This window comes from Corvus moneduloides, chromosome Z, assembly GCF_009650955.1.
Source record: "Corvus moneduloides isolate bCorMon1 chromosome Z, bCorMon1.pri, whole genome shotgun sequence".
Taxonomy (NCBI): Eukaryota; Metazoa; Chordata; class Aves; order Passeriformes; family Corvidae; genus Corvus; species Corvus moneduloides.
This window is the reverse complement of record NC_045511.1, coordinates 9,467,024-9,485,431: the sequence shown is the minus strand read 5'-3', so window position 1 is coordinate 9,485,431 and position 18,408 is coordinate 9,467,024. Positions and strand designations below refer to the sequence as shown.

General features: G+C 37.2%; 1 protein-coding gene across 3 annotated transcripts in view; it reads right to left on the bottom strand.

Annotated features, from left to right (window-relative positions):
• Positions 1-807: 807 nt before the first annotated feature.
• Positions 808-18,408, bottom strand: part of EMB (embigin) — a 22,417-nt gene continuing 4,816 nt past the window's right edge. The window contains exons 2-10 of one of the 3 annotated variants that reach the window (XM_032096362.1): positions 18,009-18,092; positions 14,911-14,994; positions 12,641-12,812; positions 11,400-11,488; positions 7,831-7,955; positions 6,609-6,885; positions 5,893-5,926; positions 4,157-4,231; positions 808-2,016 (exon numbers count right to left, since the gene is read on the bottom strand). In XM_032096362.1, the coding sequence (XP_031952253.1) occupies positions 4,195-4,231; positions 5,893-5,926; positions 6,609-6,885; positions 7,831-7,955; positions 11,400-11,488; positions 12,641-12,812; positions 14,911-14,994; positions 18,009-18,092 (902 nt within the window). In that variant the 3' untranslated portion in view covers positions 808-2,016; positions 4,157-4,194. The remainder of the gene's footprint in view (positions 2,017-4,156; positions 4,232-5,892; positions 5,927-6,608; positions 6,886-7,830; positions 7,956-11,399; positions 11,489-12,640; positions 12,813-14,910; positions 14,995-18,008; positions 18,093-18,408) is intronic. The other 2 variants (XM_032096361.1, XM_032096363.1) reach the window with 2 other exon arrangements.

Sequence of the window (18,408 nt, the reverse complement as noted above, 5' to 3'; positions counted from 1 at the left end):
GATGCATTGCTTCTAAAATCCATGCTCAATCCAGGTTTTCCCTGCTAATGCTGCAAAAGACTATTTGTACGACTTGCCTATGTTAGCCAAAACTTTATAGCCCAACTGCGTGATTGGGAAGGAATGCTACATGAAGGTAGAAAAATGTTACCATTTCTGATTATGTGGTGGGCTTTTTTCCAGACAGTATCTAACCTCACTGTCACTGCAAAATATATTAATGCTGCTTTAAACAGAATGTAATTCTTATATGTCTAAGTAACACTATTTTTTTTTACTATTTAACTGCCTACAAGAAACAAAACTACTACAAACTCTAAAATGTGCCAAACAATATACAGAAGTAAAGCTTTTGAAACTGCCAACATTTACCTGCAACAATAAAAACACTCATATCAATGAGAAATTAACATAAAAAACTGTAGATGCATTCTGGTTTTAATAGTGCATAGAAACTCCAAGGCAAAATACAATAAACACAGTATCTAAGCAAGGGGAATCTTTATCCATATTCACTCCTTACAGTCACACTTCTCATTGTGTCTTATTTGGACCTTAACTTGTAGTTCTTCGAACTGGAAAATCAATTATGAAAAACAAAAAAGCACCGATCAGACTGGATTTTGTCTCCCATCACCAACAAAACAGCCCATGCTAGGATTTCTGGTATTTTTCAAACTCAGTAAGAAACACTAAAATAGAAAAAATAAAGAAAGGGAATTAAATCTGTTTTATCTCTTTGGTGTTTTCTACATTCCTTGACAGTCAAAGAAAAATGACCAACACAAAGAAATTCTGTTTAGATGGTTTTTTTTTTTCCTTTCACTTCCTATGGAGTCTGCAAACACTGCCTTTTTCCTTACATTTTTATGAAAAGACATTTTTCTGAAGTTTTTACTTCTTCCTCTCAAAATTAAAGTTTTAATTATTTCAAACACAGGCAAGGGATGCAACCAACTGTTTTCTTATTAGCTGAACATTTTTCAGTTGCTGAATGCATAATGTAATTAAATGGTATTATGGCAACTCTCTCTTCTAAAGCAGTACCTTAAGTCAGTAACAGCAGTGTTACAATTTTTGTGTAAGAGAAGTAGTGCTATTCATATTGTTTTATCCTATTATCCTGAAAAATTTTGCTGCTCAAGACCCATTCTGTGCTTTGCAAGGAGTTTAAGAAACAAGTTTGCTGAAAGAAGTAGAAGTACCAACTAGACAGTATGTATGATCAGAAGCATATATAGGTATATTCCCAAAAATTCAGCATTCTGTATAAATTATAATAACCAAACTGGTTTTGCCAGCCCCAGAGAGTGCAGTAATTTGTTCAAGCATAAGGAATTATTGCATTTATAGTCTGAGAAGGTACTGTACCCCCATTACTTCTTTCATCTACTCTGAAATATCTGAGCTGTACGGTATTTAAGTGTTTAGCCTACTAAGGACTATAGTACAGTAGAACTCAGAATAAAGCTAAGAAAAGTTAGAATGAAGACATTTTACTATTCAGAGTAAATTGCAACTCTTAATATTTCATTTCAGTCCGGATAAAGATTCCCCTTTGATCATTTCTTTGGTAAAAACAGCTGCATTGCATTTGTTTCATCAGCTGGTAAAAGGCATTTTCTTTGGTGGAAATACTTTTTTGATCTTACATGTCCACTTTTGCAACACTCAGATAATACGCCCACTCTATATTAACCACTTATTCAGTGAATACAACACTAGTTACAGTTTAGGAGATAAAAATCAAACAGACCGATTAATCATAAGCCAACAGTAAGGCTAATCATGTAAAAAAACATCTACTACTAGTAAAACAACAACGTGACAGATAAAGGTCTAAATGCAGTATATCATATCAACTGTATAAAATGAGTAGCTTCAGAGTTATTTTAAAAGCATCTTAATTCTCAAATGTAGAGGACTTTACTTCAAAACAGTGAATGTTTAACATGCATAGCTGCATACATCTTCTGTAGCTTTGTGATGATTTCCACTTCCATTGGCTTAAATCTCCTGCAATAAAAAAGAACAAACACATTTCATTATAATATGAATTCTGTTACCTTGCTGCTTAGTATTTTCCTGTATTTGTTTGAAAATAAACTTCATTTTAATCATACATAATTTTTTTTGAATGGTTCAATTTGCAAATCAAATCATAGAATTATTTAGGTTAGAAAAGGCCTCCTAACACCATCAAGTCCAACCATTAACTCAACACCACCACATTCACCAGTAAATCATAACCCTAAGTGCCACATCCACACACCTTCTGAGCATGCCCAGGGCTGATGATTCCACCACTTCCCTGGGCAGCCTGTTCCAATGCCTGACGACCCCACCAGTGAAGAAGTTTTCCTAATATCCAATCTAAACCTCTCCTGATACAACTTGAGGCCATTTCCTCCTGTTCCGTCACTTGTTACTTGGAAGAAGAGACCAATCCCCACCTTGCTACAACCTATTTTCAGGGAGTTATAGACAACAACTGGCATTTACCATGTTAAGACATTAAAACTTTGACACTGTATATGAAGACAAAGCAGATGATTCTCAGAGAAGAATCCTTATTTACTGACTGAGTGCTATGAGTCAAAAGAACTTTGTAAGAATGGAACCTCAGATCTAACACAAGATAAATCCTTGTGTGCTGGTTTTGACTGGAATAAAGTTAATTTTTTTTCACAGCAGCTGGTACAGGGCTAGGTTTGGATTTGTGTTGGAAGCAGTGTTGATAGCACAGGAATGTTTTAGGTATTGCTCATCAGTGCTTACACAGTCACAAGGCCTTGTCCTCTCCTCACCAGCAAGGAGGCTGGGGGAATACAAGGAGTTTGTACAGCCAGAGCACCTGCCCCAGCTACTCACAGGGATACTCCATCCCACAGGGCATCATGCTCAGCATTGTAAAGCTGACCGAAGAAGGAGAAATGGGGAGGGAACACACATTCAGTCATAGCATTTGTTTTTCTGATGAACCCAAGCAGCTATTATGCATGTTCGAGCATGATGAAGCCCTTCCTTCCGGAAGATAGCTGAACACCTGCCTGCCCATGAGAAATAGTGAATGAATCCTTTCTTTTGCTTCTGTGTTCAGCTTTCGCTTTCTTCTGTTAAGCTGTCCGTATCTCAGCCCCTGAGCTCACCCATTTTTACTCATCTGATTCTCTTCCCCATCCCACCAGAGAGCAAAATCAAGTGGCTGCATGGTGCTGAGTTGCCAGCTGGGGTTAAACCTATGAGAAACAGAGACAATATAGTCTTGCAAAGTATTTGTTCTGGATCATTTTCTGAGTTGTTACTCTCTTTATGTGAACTCTACCTGACACATCTCCTTCTGTTCTTTAAAAGAAAGGGTATGGCAACAGTCTTTACTTGGGTAGATGGCTTGTAGTGAGGATGAACCAGCAGTGACATGAATGTGAAGTCATTCACACCTCTCATCCACAGACCAGAAGCTGAGGTGCCAGATGCAGAAGAGAAACAAGTATGTGTAGTGTCAACTGACAGACCATCATCTGACAAGCATTTCTGGATGGCGTCAGTAGAAACAGTCTATAATCAGACTGTGAAGAGGGTAGAGAATCAGGAAGTTCACTATACAGCTTTCATGGGGCTACACACCCTCTGCTTCCTTATTCTACAACTAGTCCTTTCAATCACCATCTACTAAGCCCAGTCTTCTGTCCCAGACTCCTCTAATCCCTTGCTTCACCTCTCCAGTACTGTCATATTCCCCACTTACTATTACAGAGGATCCTTCCTCCATAAACTCACTTGACACTCAAATATAGCTGGAGAGAGTGGGAATTTGAACACAGCAGCACTTCTTATGCATCTCAGCACCTACCCTGGCATTCACTGGATTCTTACATGATCAGGAGTCAAGCAGGTTAATCTGTGTCTCATTTTAAAGACTGCACAGGTTAACAGAACTAGTAAATCACAATGACAATCACAACAGAATTGAATTAAAACAAATTGGACTTGATTTCTTGTTCAACTGCATCTTACTTTACCTAAACAATTATTTAATTACTATGGTGCTCCCCCATAAAAAATAAGATTGGGATGGTACAGTGGACTTCTTTGTCCAGCATTAGGCTGCTCAAGAGAAAAGTTAACTCTGGTCTGTCTTTCATCTCTTACTTACCTTTCAAGGAACCAGATTAACTTCTTCTTTGCCTAGAACTACTTTCGTTCCCCAGCAATGTCGTCTTCTGATTTACTATAAGAAAAAGAGGTTACATTCCACTACTCAACTTGTAAGTGTAAGATAGCACAATTATTTCCAGTCTCCTTCTGGAATAACTGCAACTAGCTGTTATGCTGTGGATCACAATAAAGACTTGAATTAAAAGTTCTCTTGCTAAAAAAAAAAAAAAAGTTTGTGATTCACTACACTCCCACCTAAATACACAGCTGGATGTGACCTTTAATCACAGCGTCATCAACCAAATACAGCTGTATTAGTCATTCCTTGACATAATAGACCAGACATGTTCCTTTGGAGCTACTCTCCAGTACACAAATCCATCTTCTAAACAGCCAGTAGTTGAAATAACTTTCAGTTCTTGAATCCAGGAAGTACATAGTTAAATAAATTTTCCTCTTATGTGTTTATCTAAGAATCCCACAATAAAGATGAAGGAGCTGTACAGAACCACATCCCACAAGTATAAAAACATTACTTTAGTGCACTATTCTGTGTTACCATCCTGGTATTTTCAGCATGTTTACAAGAAGTAGGGCTGTGCAATAAAGACAATTACTCAATTTTCAACCCAAGACATATCCCCAAACAGTCAGCAGTATGATAGCATACTATATTCCCAAGACATACTCCCACTTTATGCTATAATTGAATTAGAGCTTTAAGTCTCTTCAGGTAAGTGGAAAAGCAAGAAAATGTATTTTCAGCTAGCAGTGAAAAAAGGAATGAGAAGGTGAATACAACACAGGGAAACAAAGAAGGTCACTGAAGCAAAAAAAAAAAAAAATTCAAGGAGGGAAAGCACTACTCAGAAGAAAAAGGGAGACAAACACAGGAGGAGAGAAGGGATCAAGGGGACAAAAACTAGAGTAGACTGGACACATCTAAAATGAGGAACTGCTGGGCAACTTTCCTCTTGTTTTAAGAGGTAAACAGGCTAGATAAGGGAATTAGGCTTCAGAGGACAATCAGAGAGAAGCATAGCATATTTTAGCAAACAAGCCTAAAGAAATACATGGCCCTAAGGACAGGGGAGCCAGCATTGGAGCACAGACACTCAAACAGCACAGTAGCAACAGAAGTGCCTGCATTTGCTCCTTTGGTTCCAGCAGTGCAGCCCAGGAAGCCCAAGCTACCAGCACAGTGTGAAATCTCCTGAGAGGCTGGAGTTATCCCCCGAAACAGCCAACAATGCCAGCTCTCAACACCCCAGCCAACTACAGGCTTAGCTACAAGAGTTAGGGCTTTGACCACATGCAAGGGAGAGAACTGGATTTTAATATGGACAAATATACTTTGGAAAAAAAAAAAAAAAATCAGACCCACTTCTGTTATGCTTTCACCGGGAAATTATTTTCTTGCAGTTATACTCTTCTAGAATGAGCTTATAATGAGGACACATGGTGCTCTCACAAAAACCCCCCCAAACAAACCCCAAAACCAACACAAAACAAACAAAAAGCACATACACAAAAAATCTTAATCTCAAAATTAAGTGCCAGGTAGAAAGTAGTGTTCTGTTCACTTTGGAATTAGGAAGTCTTAAGAATAAACTGTTCTTTCATGTTCACCATCATCTCCCTTTCCAATGGGATCAACAACAAGGTATAATTTTGTACAACACCAATACATGTAAGAACAAATACTGAACTACAGTATAGAAGTTTTTTGCTTACAGTTGCTCAATTTGGTCAAATTCTCTTTCACCTTCTGCAGAACAAAAGAAGTATTAAGCATAAGTATCCATTTAATAAACAATAGAAAATGTCTTGTTTAGTACACTTGCTCATTGTTTAATCAGAACAAAATATTTTTAAATTTTATTAGTTTTCTTAAATTCATATTTCAAATTACCTTGTTCATCTATTCAAGGGAATTACCTCCAAACTGGTGAAAAGGTTTATTTTTATAAAGTTTTATTAATCTGATTTTAATACAAATTGTATTATATATAGATTTATACATTTCTGTATTTTGAAATATGGGTAACATGCATTTATGTATGTATTAGACACATGCATTTTTCCTTCTTACTAAATTTGGTTAAAGAAACTTCTTCCATCAAGGCTACCAAGAACTGCTTCCATTCCTAAGCATTCCTCCAAAAATTATAGCCTCTAAATTCCCTTTTGTATTGTAAGAAAAAATAAAACAAACAGGACTACATCAAACCTGTTATGGGTAGGTATTGCTTAATGAAAGCTCTTTGTATTGCAGTGTTTTAGAAGAAAGAATTTTACCAGAAATACAGATGTGAAAATGACACATCTTCATATATGACGCAGTATGGGTCATACCTTTCTACCTTTGGTTCTAATTTCAACAGAAAGCTAGAAATTAATTAAAAAACCCAAACTGACCAACCAAACAAGAAACCCACACCAAAACTTACCTTCTCCTCTCCTTTTCGAATACACCTCGTAGAGGGCAATAGTAGTTACAAGAATAACAACTTCAACCACAACTGCTATAAAGGGTTTGAGAGGTGCCATGATGGACAGAACTTTAACTTCAAACCTCTTTTTACTGCTCCCTAATCTAAAAGCAGCTTCACACCAATATATACCACTATCTTCCTTGGTGAGCTTGAGTATCTCCAGACGGTTTACATTGGCAGATTGTATCTTAATTTGAAACTTATTTGTATCAGAAGATGGATTAATGGCAACCTGAAAAAAATACATTGCAAGTCTTATTAATGTAATGAGAAGGTGTTTAATCCAAGAGCATCATCAACATACAGCTCTGTATAGATATGAACAATGAGTTAGCAACAAAAGGCATTCGTGAAGCACAATTAGCCCACCTTAAAGGGAAGGATCTATTTTAGCTGGACACCCTGGTTCCCTCTAGACTCACTGAAGGAAAATACAAACTTTCAGTGGGCAAGTTGTCTGAACTTTTCAGTTTATTTAAGACCAGATAAAAAGCACCTTTGGCTCTCCTGACTGTCCAATGACAAAGGCATCCTCAGCTGCCAGATCTAAGGCACAGGTTTCACCATAGCACAACACATGTACTTGCGAGAAGTGGAAGAGAGTACTCTGCTTCACTGGAAAATATGCTGATACTCTTACAAGTCATTGCTAATCTCCAGCAGTATAAAAGAGACAAATCTATTTACCTCCCCTCATCAGTTGACAGAAGCAGGCTAAACCGAAGTGTTTTAGGAAGCTATGCTTCCTAGATAGGTCATAAGGCTAGGAAATAGAATTACTTGTACCTGGAGAAAGTAAAGGGTCATACAACATTTTATAGGTGAAAGCACATCTCACTGTAAGATTATTTTTGTATCCAGTGGCAAGATTTGAAGAGTATAACCAGAATAAATACAGTAAAAACAAGTCTCTCAAAACCCAGCTGATTTGTTTACGCAGGAGTATGGCAGGACTTTTTTGAAAAAAAAATCATACAAACCAGAACAAAAACTACATCCCTGTAACAATAAATACTTGTAAATAATACAATTTTTTTTCCATTTCCATACAAAGATTTCCATTAAAGTTAATGGAAATGCAATTCGTAGAGCTTGCAGTAAAGAGTCATACTTCACAAAGTATCTGTACCTATTTTTTGTCACACTATTTTGTTTGGCCAACAGATGGAGACCTTACCAGCTCAGTTCCATTGGTCATATACCAGGTCCAAGCCATGGGAGCATACTCAGTTTTACAAATCATTACAGCTAGATCTCTTTCATAAGTGATGAGAGTCTTTTCTTTTCCTTCAATCTTTGGTACTAAGAACAAGGAAAAAAAATTCATTGAATGAGAGATACAGGTTTTGATTAGTGTTACAAAAGAATATATTTAGATATTCATTTATAGTACTCCATTCACTTTTTCCACTTAAAACCCTCACGATTCTATCCTTCATAACATGTTGTAAATGAGGAGTCATTTCAGAGACATAATCTATGCAGAAGACTAGAGGAATCCTGTTTTCAGTTGCTGTGTGACCTTGAAAGTTGCCAATTAATACCAAACATCAAGCGAAAAAAAATCAGATTGATTTCTACCCTTACCCATTTCCTCTTTCCTTTCCTTGGCAGCTGCAAGCTACATGCTTCAGTTCTAGTACATTAGAAACAAACATGTAATTTTTCTGCAGTTTCGCTCAATTTACAGAAACTGTTAGAAGTCTATTCCAGCCACGATGTGACTTCATAATGTTATCTGACAAGTTGTACATACAGAGAACTTTTCTGTAACTATGAAAAAATTGCAGATTAATGGAGATTTGTAGTTACAAACATTTTCTGAGCTGAAGCAATGACTTTTGGGTGCATGCTAATAAAAAGGACTTTTGGTCCAATCTTCCTGAGGACAGAATACAGCCGAGAAGAAACAAAACATCAGTTTAACTTAAGAGCTACTTGCCCTAGCCATTGCAATTGCAGGTGCCCCACAAGCTTCCAAAAGCATGTGCCCAGAAAGGCTATTGAATGTATTGAGACTATCCCACAGATACTGTTAGAGCTTAGCAAATGCACTATACTGAAGCATGTATTTCCCTTTCCCCCTCCTTTCCCTCTTTATTAGGATGTTTACCAGTATGTTTTCCTCAGATCCATTCATTTCAAATTTTACTTCAAGTTTCATTGCTGTACTTTGTAAGTACAGATCTAGTACATACTTCAGATTTTATTGATCACACTAGACTAAACAGGCCAAGTATTTGCTTTCAGCAGTTATGAAGAACAATTTGACACAGGTTAAGATTGTTCTTGTCCTCTACTCTTCTGGACTGGCTGAGCACAAATTATTTTTCCCTCAAAGATATCCACTTCTCATGTTTATTCAAACTTAAGTTTCCTGTCCAGAAATATATATGAAACCAATTTGTTAATAAGAACACTTTTACTCTCACTCAGAATTTGCTGCACCATAAATCAAGACACTCTACTAGTGAAGTTCTCTCACTCCATGTGTACGTTTTAATCATTAAACACTATCTTTTTAAAGAGTAGTGGCAGAGTACCTTCTCTGATATCATTAAAAGGGATGGCCTCAGTAATTACTGCTGCACTCTCCCTCGCAATTTAGAGAAGAGGAAATACAAGCAGGTTGGGATAAAAAACCCAATACACCCAGCACAACAAGCTTATGTGGCAGAGATTTAGCCACACTGATTAGTAGCAAAGCTTAGCTATAGGCATGCCAGCAATACATGTGACCACATTAGCCACGATTAAGGATACGAATATCCATTACAAGTTCTTCAATCTGGCTCTGTAACAAGTTGTTAAACCTTGAATGCATGCAAAGATTGTCACAGGTATTGCTGCAAGTAGATCACACTGAATTTGGTTGCAAAATACTTCCGCTGCACAAAGCCAACTTCTGAAGAGACAGATATCAGCACCAGCATGTACACCAGACAGTTGTCCACACTGCTTTAAAAACCAGAGCAATTTCACGGTGCACATACCTCAACAGCTGCTTAAGGATCCCTGAACAAAGGGCAAAGAAACTAATCTATTCTACCCTCTTAGAAGCTAGTAGTATTTCACATTTTATAACACCCATGAACATCCTCTGTTCATGTTCCGTGTTTATTAACTTGAACTTCCAGTAAGTTTTCTGCAAAACTGAGTAAAAATAAAACTCAAAATCTGAGGGGTTATGTCAAGCCAGGAACCAGGGGGCAAGGAGAGGAGAGGTAACACATCCAATAATCCCAAACTGCTTAGTGGAAAAGCTATTGCAGTTAGTTACAGCAGTGATGACTTTACCCACTGAATCTATACCAACACATTACTCATCTTTCAGTTTGAGAATCGTTCTCCCTGCATTATTGACTGGAAGATTCAAGGATTTCTCTTTCCCATTTCCTTTACTCTTGCATTCATCTCAAAAAGCATCAAGCCAGTACTTTTTATGGCATCAGAAGTGGCAGCATTCAACCACCAAGAAGCAATTCTCCCATCTTACAATAAATCAGTGAGTCCTATGCACTGTTCTGGAAAAGATGACTTTCCTATTGAGTCATTACTGCCCTTACTGTAATATTATTGTGTACTTACAAAAAAAAAAGTCTCAGAATTTTTTCCATCTACACAGTTAGCTATTCAACTGAACCTTACACACATGCTGACAAGAAAAATACATAATTATTTTTTAGAGATTAAAAGGCCTGAATAAACTACAGCTTTGCATTTATTCAGTACTGCAAGCTAGTCTTTCCTGGCTGAAGGTCTGGAAGCAGGTATCAACATTTGATATTTGAACCTACGCAAGTTTCCTCAAGTCCTATTACCAGATATCGCACTGAACAAAGGCAGCTTGCAGCTGCTGAATTAGGGAGCCCCACTGGTTAGTTCAGCTGAGGTTAGGGCAATGTTTTGAAGAGTTAGGGCTTCTCAGAGCCTGTATTCAGGGAGAATCTTTCATGCATCAGCCTTCACACATGAAATGCTTGCCTTGCTCTTGCAAAGATGGTTGGATGGTGGGAATAAAGAAGGGAGCAATTCCCATTAGAGTTATTCATCAGATCAGCAGCTTGTATTAGTTTAATTTCCACACATCTCCTATGCAACTGGATTTCACCTACTACTTTCCAGGGTAATATTATTGGAGAAGAGAACACAAAACAGAAGAAAGGGCACTCATACTACCCAATGAAGCAAACTAATTGTTCATCTAAGCACTATTCTTACAGTGTTACAGAATAAAAGACACACTAAAGCCATAATGTAGTGTTCCAGAAACACAAATGAAATTCTTAAAATCCTGCCTCCATTTTACCGATCATTACTTCACTTTTAACACCAAACCTCATACCAAACTTTCAAATTACTGGCTCTACTTTTTGAAGAAATTTATCTGTGACACCGTCTTTTATTCTCTATGCCCCAGGAAGGGAAGAATATTCACTTCTGCCATAGAGATGGAGAGGGAAGGGGAAATCAGTTAGTCAATAAGGGTAAAGAAGTAAACTTGTATGCTCTTTTGGTTATTAGAATTTTTTTTAAAAAGGCTTTTAGTTTTTGGTTCAAAATTCTTCCATCCATGCTACAAAAATTACTTTAAACACTTAGTTATTCTCACTTAGCCTGACTATATTAGCCACTACTTATAAAATTAGGTTGCAATTTCCATACTACCCAAAAAGAACACTAACACAGCCTTGCAGTGGTCAGCTGAAACAAAAACTTAAAATAAATACAAATTAATTAAATTACCTTGCAAATGAAATGTAGCATTGACTTCTACTTCACCTTTCAGAACACAGCTGTAACTTCCCAGGTGACTGCTTTCTGATACTGTCAATCTTAAAAAAGAATCACCAATTTAGTTTTTCATGTATATTTTCTTTTTGTACCACAAGTGAGTGCTAACTAGCATTCTAAAGAAAACAGTAAGGCTTAGTAATGGAGCAGAGAACATAACATCACTGAAAACACTAGGATTCGGGTTTAGCACAATGAAGAAATGGCATAACATTTTTAAGAAAACAGAAGAGCACAAGCACACCTTGGAACATAAACACCATTTTCACCGTTCATGCTGACAGAAGGCCACCTTTAAGCACCATTATCTACAGGTTACTAAATTAAACATGGGTTCACCATGTGAACTAGGAAGCATATCCTATGTAGGGCTTTAGGAAGAACAAACCATTTAAGTAATCTCTTCAACATAAAAAATAGTTTTAAAGAGCATCCATCAATGAAGTCCAGCATCTTGTCCACTGGAAAACTATACATTTTACTGGCACTTTAAAAAAGATTTACACAGCTGTGTATATGGAGTATCAGTTATGTTCTCATCATATTTTCTATAACAGAAATTTTATTTAAGTATTACTGCTGTTAAAGCTATACAGAAATAAATTGGAGACCGATCAGTTAAAATGCGTAAACGGCCTAATTCTGGAGAACAACAATAAATTGTATCAACTGTAGAAAGGCTTCTACAACATTTTTTGAGTTTCTGTAGAGGTTTGAAAGACTTAAGAAAACCTTCAAAATATCTTTACTGTAAATCTCACTTCGTCTTTTTGTTAACTAGGAAAGAAAGAAAATGACCACTGATGCCTTCAAGACTTCTGCAAAACATCAAAGAGGTGGAAAAGATCATGTGGAAAATGAGGGAGTGGAAAGAAAAATTGTTAAAATATTTTAATCTCAGACTGATTATTATTTCACTTACTGAACAGAATTACTGGACTTCAAGGAACTGTTTCCTTATTCTATGTTCTTTTTAAAAAAAACCTTTGTTTTTCGAGCACTAGAGGAAAAACAGGAGCTCCTCCTCCAGCCTTGATGTACCTGCAACCTTTCTCCTTTCCTGAAGCTTCAGTATGTTGATTAACCTTTGCATTTGGCCCTTTTCTAATATACACATTACTAGTATTGGGCAGTGTATATAACAGGACAACTCATTATAAACTGAAAATCACAGTGAAAAGAATGCTACTTACTGGATGGTCCAGCTGTTCTGAGTTTTACTGGTGTGACTGATTGTTTCATTTCTCCTCTTCCAAGTCACCTGAGGATTTTTCAAATCAGAATGCTCCTCTAATTTGCATGTAAGTTCAACTTTAGTCGGACTGCCCACAGAGACAATTTTTTGCAGTGCAGTACCAGACACACCTATAATAAGTTAAAAACATTTAATGAAAAAACATATTTCCTCATTCTGGGTGAAAAAACCTCCAAGATTGTTTGTTTACATATACAGAATTACAGGGGGATAACAGGGGCTATTTACACTCTCCAGGGCAAAATAACCCCTGAAAAATCAGAGTTTCAGAGTAATTTCTTAAATCATAATTGAGTTAAAATACATTATCCTTTACAAAAATAACACACTCCAAATATAAGACACTTTTGTAGGTAAACTTCCTAGAGGGCTCTAATATAAAAGCATAGATACTCATTTCACTGAAAGCAAGGTAGACTTAAGAGACAGATTAAGTTTTTACATTATTTAATCCAAATGAAAAACACTAAGTACTTAGTATGTATATACAAAGTTATATTAATAATGTCAAGAAGAGTTAAGACAAATATCTATAACCATCTGGATTTTAGCCAGCTGCAGATTTTTAGGATACTGTGAGACCATAGCTATATCCTACTGCAAGGGAAGCTGTTGGTAAAATGCACAACCTTAACACTGCTGGATCAGGCCTTTCATGCTGCAGTTACTCAAGTTGACATCAAATCATCTTCAAACCCTTTTAGGGCTGCCTTTGCCTTCCTGGCCAGTCAGAAGAATTACAATTCCAATACAGTAGAAAAAACTGTCAGTTTTTTGCTTTTCATGAGCATAAACTAAGCATTTCCAAAAAGTAGATATCAACAGCAAGTATCTTCTCTGATCCAAAAAGGCACTCTTTTATAAGAAAACACCTTAGACATTGGACCTGTCAGCACTGACATTTTATTTCATAACTGGGCTTTAGAAGTGTGGTTAGCCATCTAAATACTCCAAGAAAATTCATCCATGGCTCACTTCAATCCCAGACCTATCCTGTAGTATTTGGCTGTCACAAAAGTGTAGTTGTATTGCACAGCTCACATTCTTTCCAAGAGAAAATGAACTTTAAAGGTACAGCTCACTGACTCAGTAATGCAAGTCATACCCAAGCAGCAGTGAAGTCTCACTGAAGTGATGGCCCCAGATACAGAGTAGGTGAACTTTACTGGGTCTGGCAGAGACATTTACAACCTGAATAACAACATGTCCAGGACTGCAAGTCCCAGCCAAAAGACTTAACATCTATTGAACTGGAGATAACCTTAGAAATGCAACACCTCAGTCTTCCACTGCAGTCAGTTACTGAAACTCATTTAATTAGAGCAACTAGACTCAATAAATGAGCCAAGCATAACTCAGCTTATTGAGGTTCTTTATGATCAAAGTAATTTTACAAATGGAATTGGTTTCACAGCGGTAAAAGTTTTACAGTCAGACTAATTACCCCAGCTGAAAATAATATCTGTCCCTTCTGAACTTATTTTAAAATTAAATCCATACTCTAAATGAATGGCACATAAAACCTGATAATGTCGGATTAACCAAGAGCAAGACTGATGTCTAGGGCATCCCTGTACTGCGTGCACATACCAGAACAGGACTCAGATAGTACCTTAAGTCTTCAACTGCTAGAAGAAAATGCAGCATAAATGCTGCAAAACTACATCCTTAGAATATCATGCCAGTACTTTGAAAATCTTCCAGAGATACTTCAGTTAGATTAGTTTCTCCAGCTATCCAAGAAATTAATTCTAGAATATTATTTGGCAACTGGGAACATCACATGTACTTTAAGAACAGGTTTATTTTTCCTGTTCATGTTTTAACGCCCGCAACGTTGCCAAGCTAATACCTGTTGATCAGCAAGTACCCTAGCTTACATGGTCTCTCCAAGTGGATTCACTGGTGCAAAAAAACTATCACTTCAATTGATTTGGAGGAAGAGAGAGGTATGAATTGGTTTTACTTGTAGTTTTAACAGAAGTAGAAATCTAATTCTCCACTGAAAAATAGTTATTATTAGAACACAAAAGTTAATAATAGCATAAATGTACATACCTTTTACTGAGCTCATCACATGCCCACTGTAAACATCTTCACTTTATCAAGAACTTGCCATTCTAGATACTTCTGCAACTCTTATACGAAAGTTTGTGTGTACGCACATTCAATGTAAAATAATTGGAAGACAAAAAATAACACCCTCACCAGGTAGGACTATCTCATACTCCAAGACATCATACGAGATCTCCTTGCCTGCTGGCTTGAGCTCTTCTGTGGCAACATCTGGACCTAACAAGGTTTGGGGGGAAACAAAGTTATGTTATCCTATATAAATAATCACACAGTAGTGTCAATATGGTACTGCAATTATTAATTATAACAATCTTAGAGGGAGAAAATGGACCTTGCCAAATGCTGACTCCTGTGGAGATCCTTTTATAGACCTGTGTTAGCAGCCATAATCTTAAAGCAGCAGTGTTGGAGGGTTGCTGTTACAGCAGTCATGCTATGTTAGATAATAGTTTCTAGCTTTATTGTAATGTTGCATTTGTAAACATCAGTAGTCTAAAAATGTCATAGCTATTTTACACCCTGACTCAAAAAGTCACATATAGCTTACATACAGGACTACATCAATGTTTAAATAGTTCTTGAAAAAGTAATAAGCTTTAGAAAATTTTAAAAAAAACCAACCAACCAAAAAAAAAAAAAAAAAAACAAAACAAAACAAAAAAAACAACCAACAAAAAACCCCAGAACAACAGACTGTTGCCATTCCCAAAGCTACTACAGACAGGAAGTCAGAGGCAGACTATCTCATCGAGGTGCTGCTTTAACAAATGCAGAGGCAAGAACACCTTGTGGTCCACTACAAAGTGGTCCAAGACCCTCACTACTTCTCAGAAGTCCTGATACACAGCAGGAAATGCCCTTCTACAAAGAAAGGATAACAATATTAAACATCATATGCCCAACCTAAAAATATTATTCTCCTTTTGTGAGGAGAACTTGTATTTACAAGTTGTATGGTCACCAAAATTCCTTTTTGGTAGGGCTGTGGGTTACATATTCCTCAGAGAGTATGAGATCTTTTATAAAGCTCTACAAAGCTTGATACAGCAACTCTCAGCACAGTTTGTTCCCATCACTTGTTCTCATGCATTTCAAGAACAGAGAAATAAAGCAAATTAATAAGCTGCAGCTCTAACAGATGTAGCCCAGCTACAATAACCTTCTTTTAATTAAGTGATGAAATGAAAGAAATAGATTTCACCACCAACAATCTGATAGATACATGAAATGTTTTAAGCCACATGTGCTTTTACATTTTTGGAAAGTAATTTTATTGTCAAATATTTCATAATGCATTGCAGAAATATATGAACAGTAATTAGGGACTGATTCTACCTAGTCACATAGCTTTATAAAAGAAAATTATTCTGGTTTTTGTAGAAAGAAAGGGGCTTGATTACCTCTCCTCTTCATGATTCCCAACCACAACTGAGAAGATAGAGGAACTGGGCTACAGCTTTAGCCTTCCCACTCAAGAGATGCATTGGGTGGCCAAATTGATCACTGCACAGTAGAAACAGCACCTCTGAAAGCCGACATCTCATCAGAATTATTCCTTCTCTTCCTTTGCGTAAAATACTGAACGCTCAGGTAAAGCCGTTAAACACATGCCTCTGAGCTACAGCTGACAGGATCGGGCTGCACTGAAGGAGATCCCTGCTAGTGGTTTGCATCTAAAGGCACAAGCAGAGGTACCACAGGCCTTTCAAGTTGTTGGCCAGTTCCAGAAAACATCCTATCAAGTTCATAGCACAACGAATTCTGTGCCACAGGAAATCAACCTTCTGCCTGGCTTGCTCCATCTCCATTTTCAAACTTTCCCTCAAGCTTCGACCAGTTTAAGTAAAAATAGTCCTGTATATTTAGGTGGTTGGTATGGAAGAACAGAGCTTCAGGCTATTTCATTTGGTGTTGTTTACAGTACATTGCTGTCTCAACTGGTAGTACAAAATGGCTTTTTAAGCAGAGAAATCAAAGCTGTCTCTAGCAGTAGACAATAGTCCTGTTGCTCTAGACAAGAACACAACAAGCCTTGATCTCCACCCCATGGAGAAGTAAACTAGTCCAAGTGTTTACCCAGGAAATAATATGTCAAGGCTGAAAAATTCTGGCAGATCTTAGCCTGCCTGTATGTGCAAACAGACAGCACACCAGGGCTGTGACAGATCACCTGAGTTCATGTCAGTCTAGTATGTGCATGACCCATATCCCAAAATATCCTGAAATCCCTCAGAATGATAATTCAGAGAGCATCAGTGCTAGTTCATATGGTAGATCCAGCCACAAAAAACAACACAACCTTTAAAGTGTCTTGCCCACAAACAGGATTTTCATACTGACTTTCTTCCTCAATTCACGTATCAATTGAAAATATTCAGGTGAGGTCATATATTAAACATTTTCTATGTTTCACACATGTCCCCATGTGTTTATGTATGTAGGGAGTTATTGAACCTATTAGCTGTTGCACTCCTAGTTCTCACAGTGTGCTAAAAAGCTCTGAAGATGATAAATACCATTATCTCAAAAAAAACCCACCCAGCTTGTGGGTGAAGCAACTTGCCAGAACTTTGTTGAGGTCACATATAAATATAACTTAGCTCCTATCTTCTTGCACTAATCAACATGAGCTTTGGGACAGTGCTGAAATTCTGATTTTCTGATCTTTGTGTAGAATGGAAAAATAGAATCAACAATCATTTCTTGTTTCTTGTCCTGCCTGGAACTTATTCTTGGCTTCCCATTAAAACTACAGTTAAGGCACAGGAACAACAGGCAGTTTTGACACAGCCACAATTACAAAAGATGAAGCTAGCAGGCACAGTGATGCAAGGGCATTACTATACCTTTCACTAACACACAGGCATACGGAGCTCTCCTATTAAAAATTATCACATCTAAAGACTAGAGCAATCTCCCTGCAGTGGCACTTGTTTGGGTGCTGCCTGACTTCCATGGTCATTGCCTGCTTGTATGGCATATATGCCTAAGCACAACAGATCATGAAACTTGCAGTTGCACAGCTTTTTCCAGTCCTGAAGATACTTAAAACACTCAAGCTCTTGCAGTGGCTTCAAAAGGTCTAGATGCTGTATCTACTTCTGTTTCTTCCACAAAGTCACAGTCTGATTTCAAGAGACTTAAGTGTGAAAATGTAAACTCTATATGATAAACAAATATCAACAGGAAAAAGGACTATACTTTGAGGTATACTGAAATAAAACAATTACCAGATGATTCATTAAGTCCAGCTTTCCCCTTAGTCACAGAATTCACCTGAGTCTGACTGGAATCTTGTGTTGTCATAGCTGGACCTAAAAAAAAAAAAAGCCAACCAAACAGAAAAAGTTCAAGGAAACTCTGAGTTACAAAAAGCTAGTTCATGAAAATAATTCCAGCAGAACATCCTCACCTCAGCTCTTCTCCATTTTACTTCACGTTCTGAGCATACACATTAGAAGATGCACAAGAACTGTTTTTCATTAGTTCTTCAGCTCACTTTAGGCAAGCAAAGATTAAAGAATAGAGGAAATATTTATTCTAATTTCTGCACAGAGTTCTTTTCTTGCAGTTAGCTTACAGCCAGGCAAAGCCATTCTTCAGAATGTTCCAGCAACTTTATAAACTGTA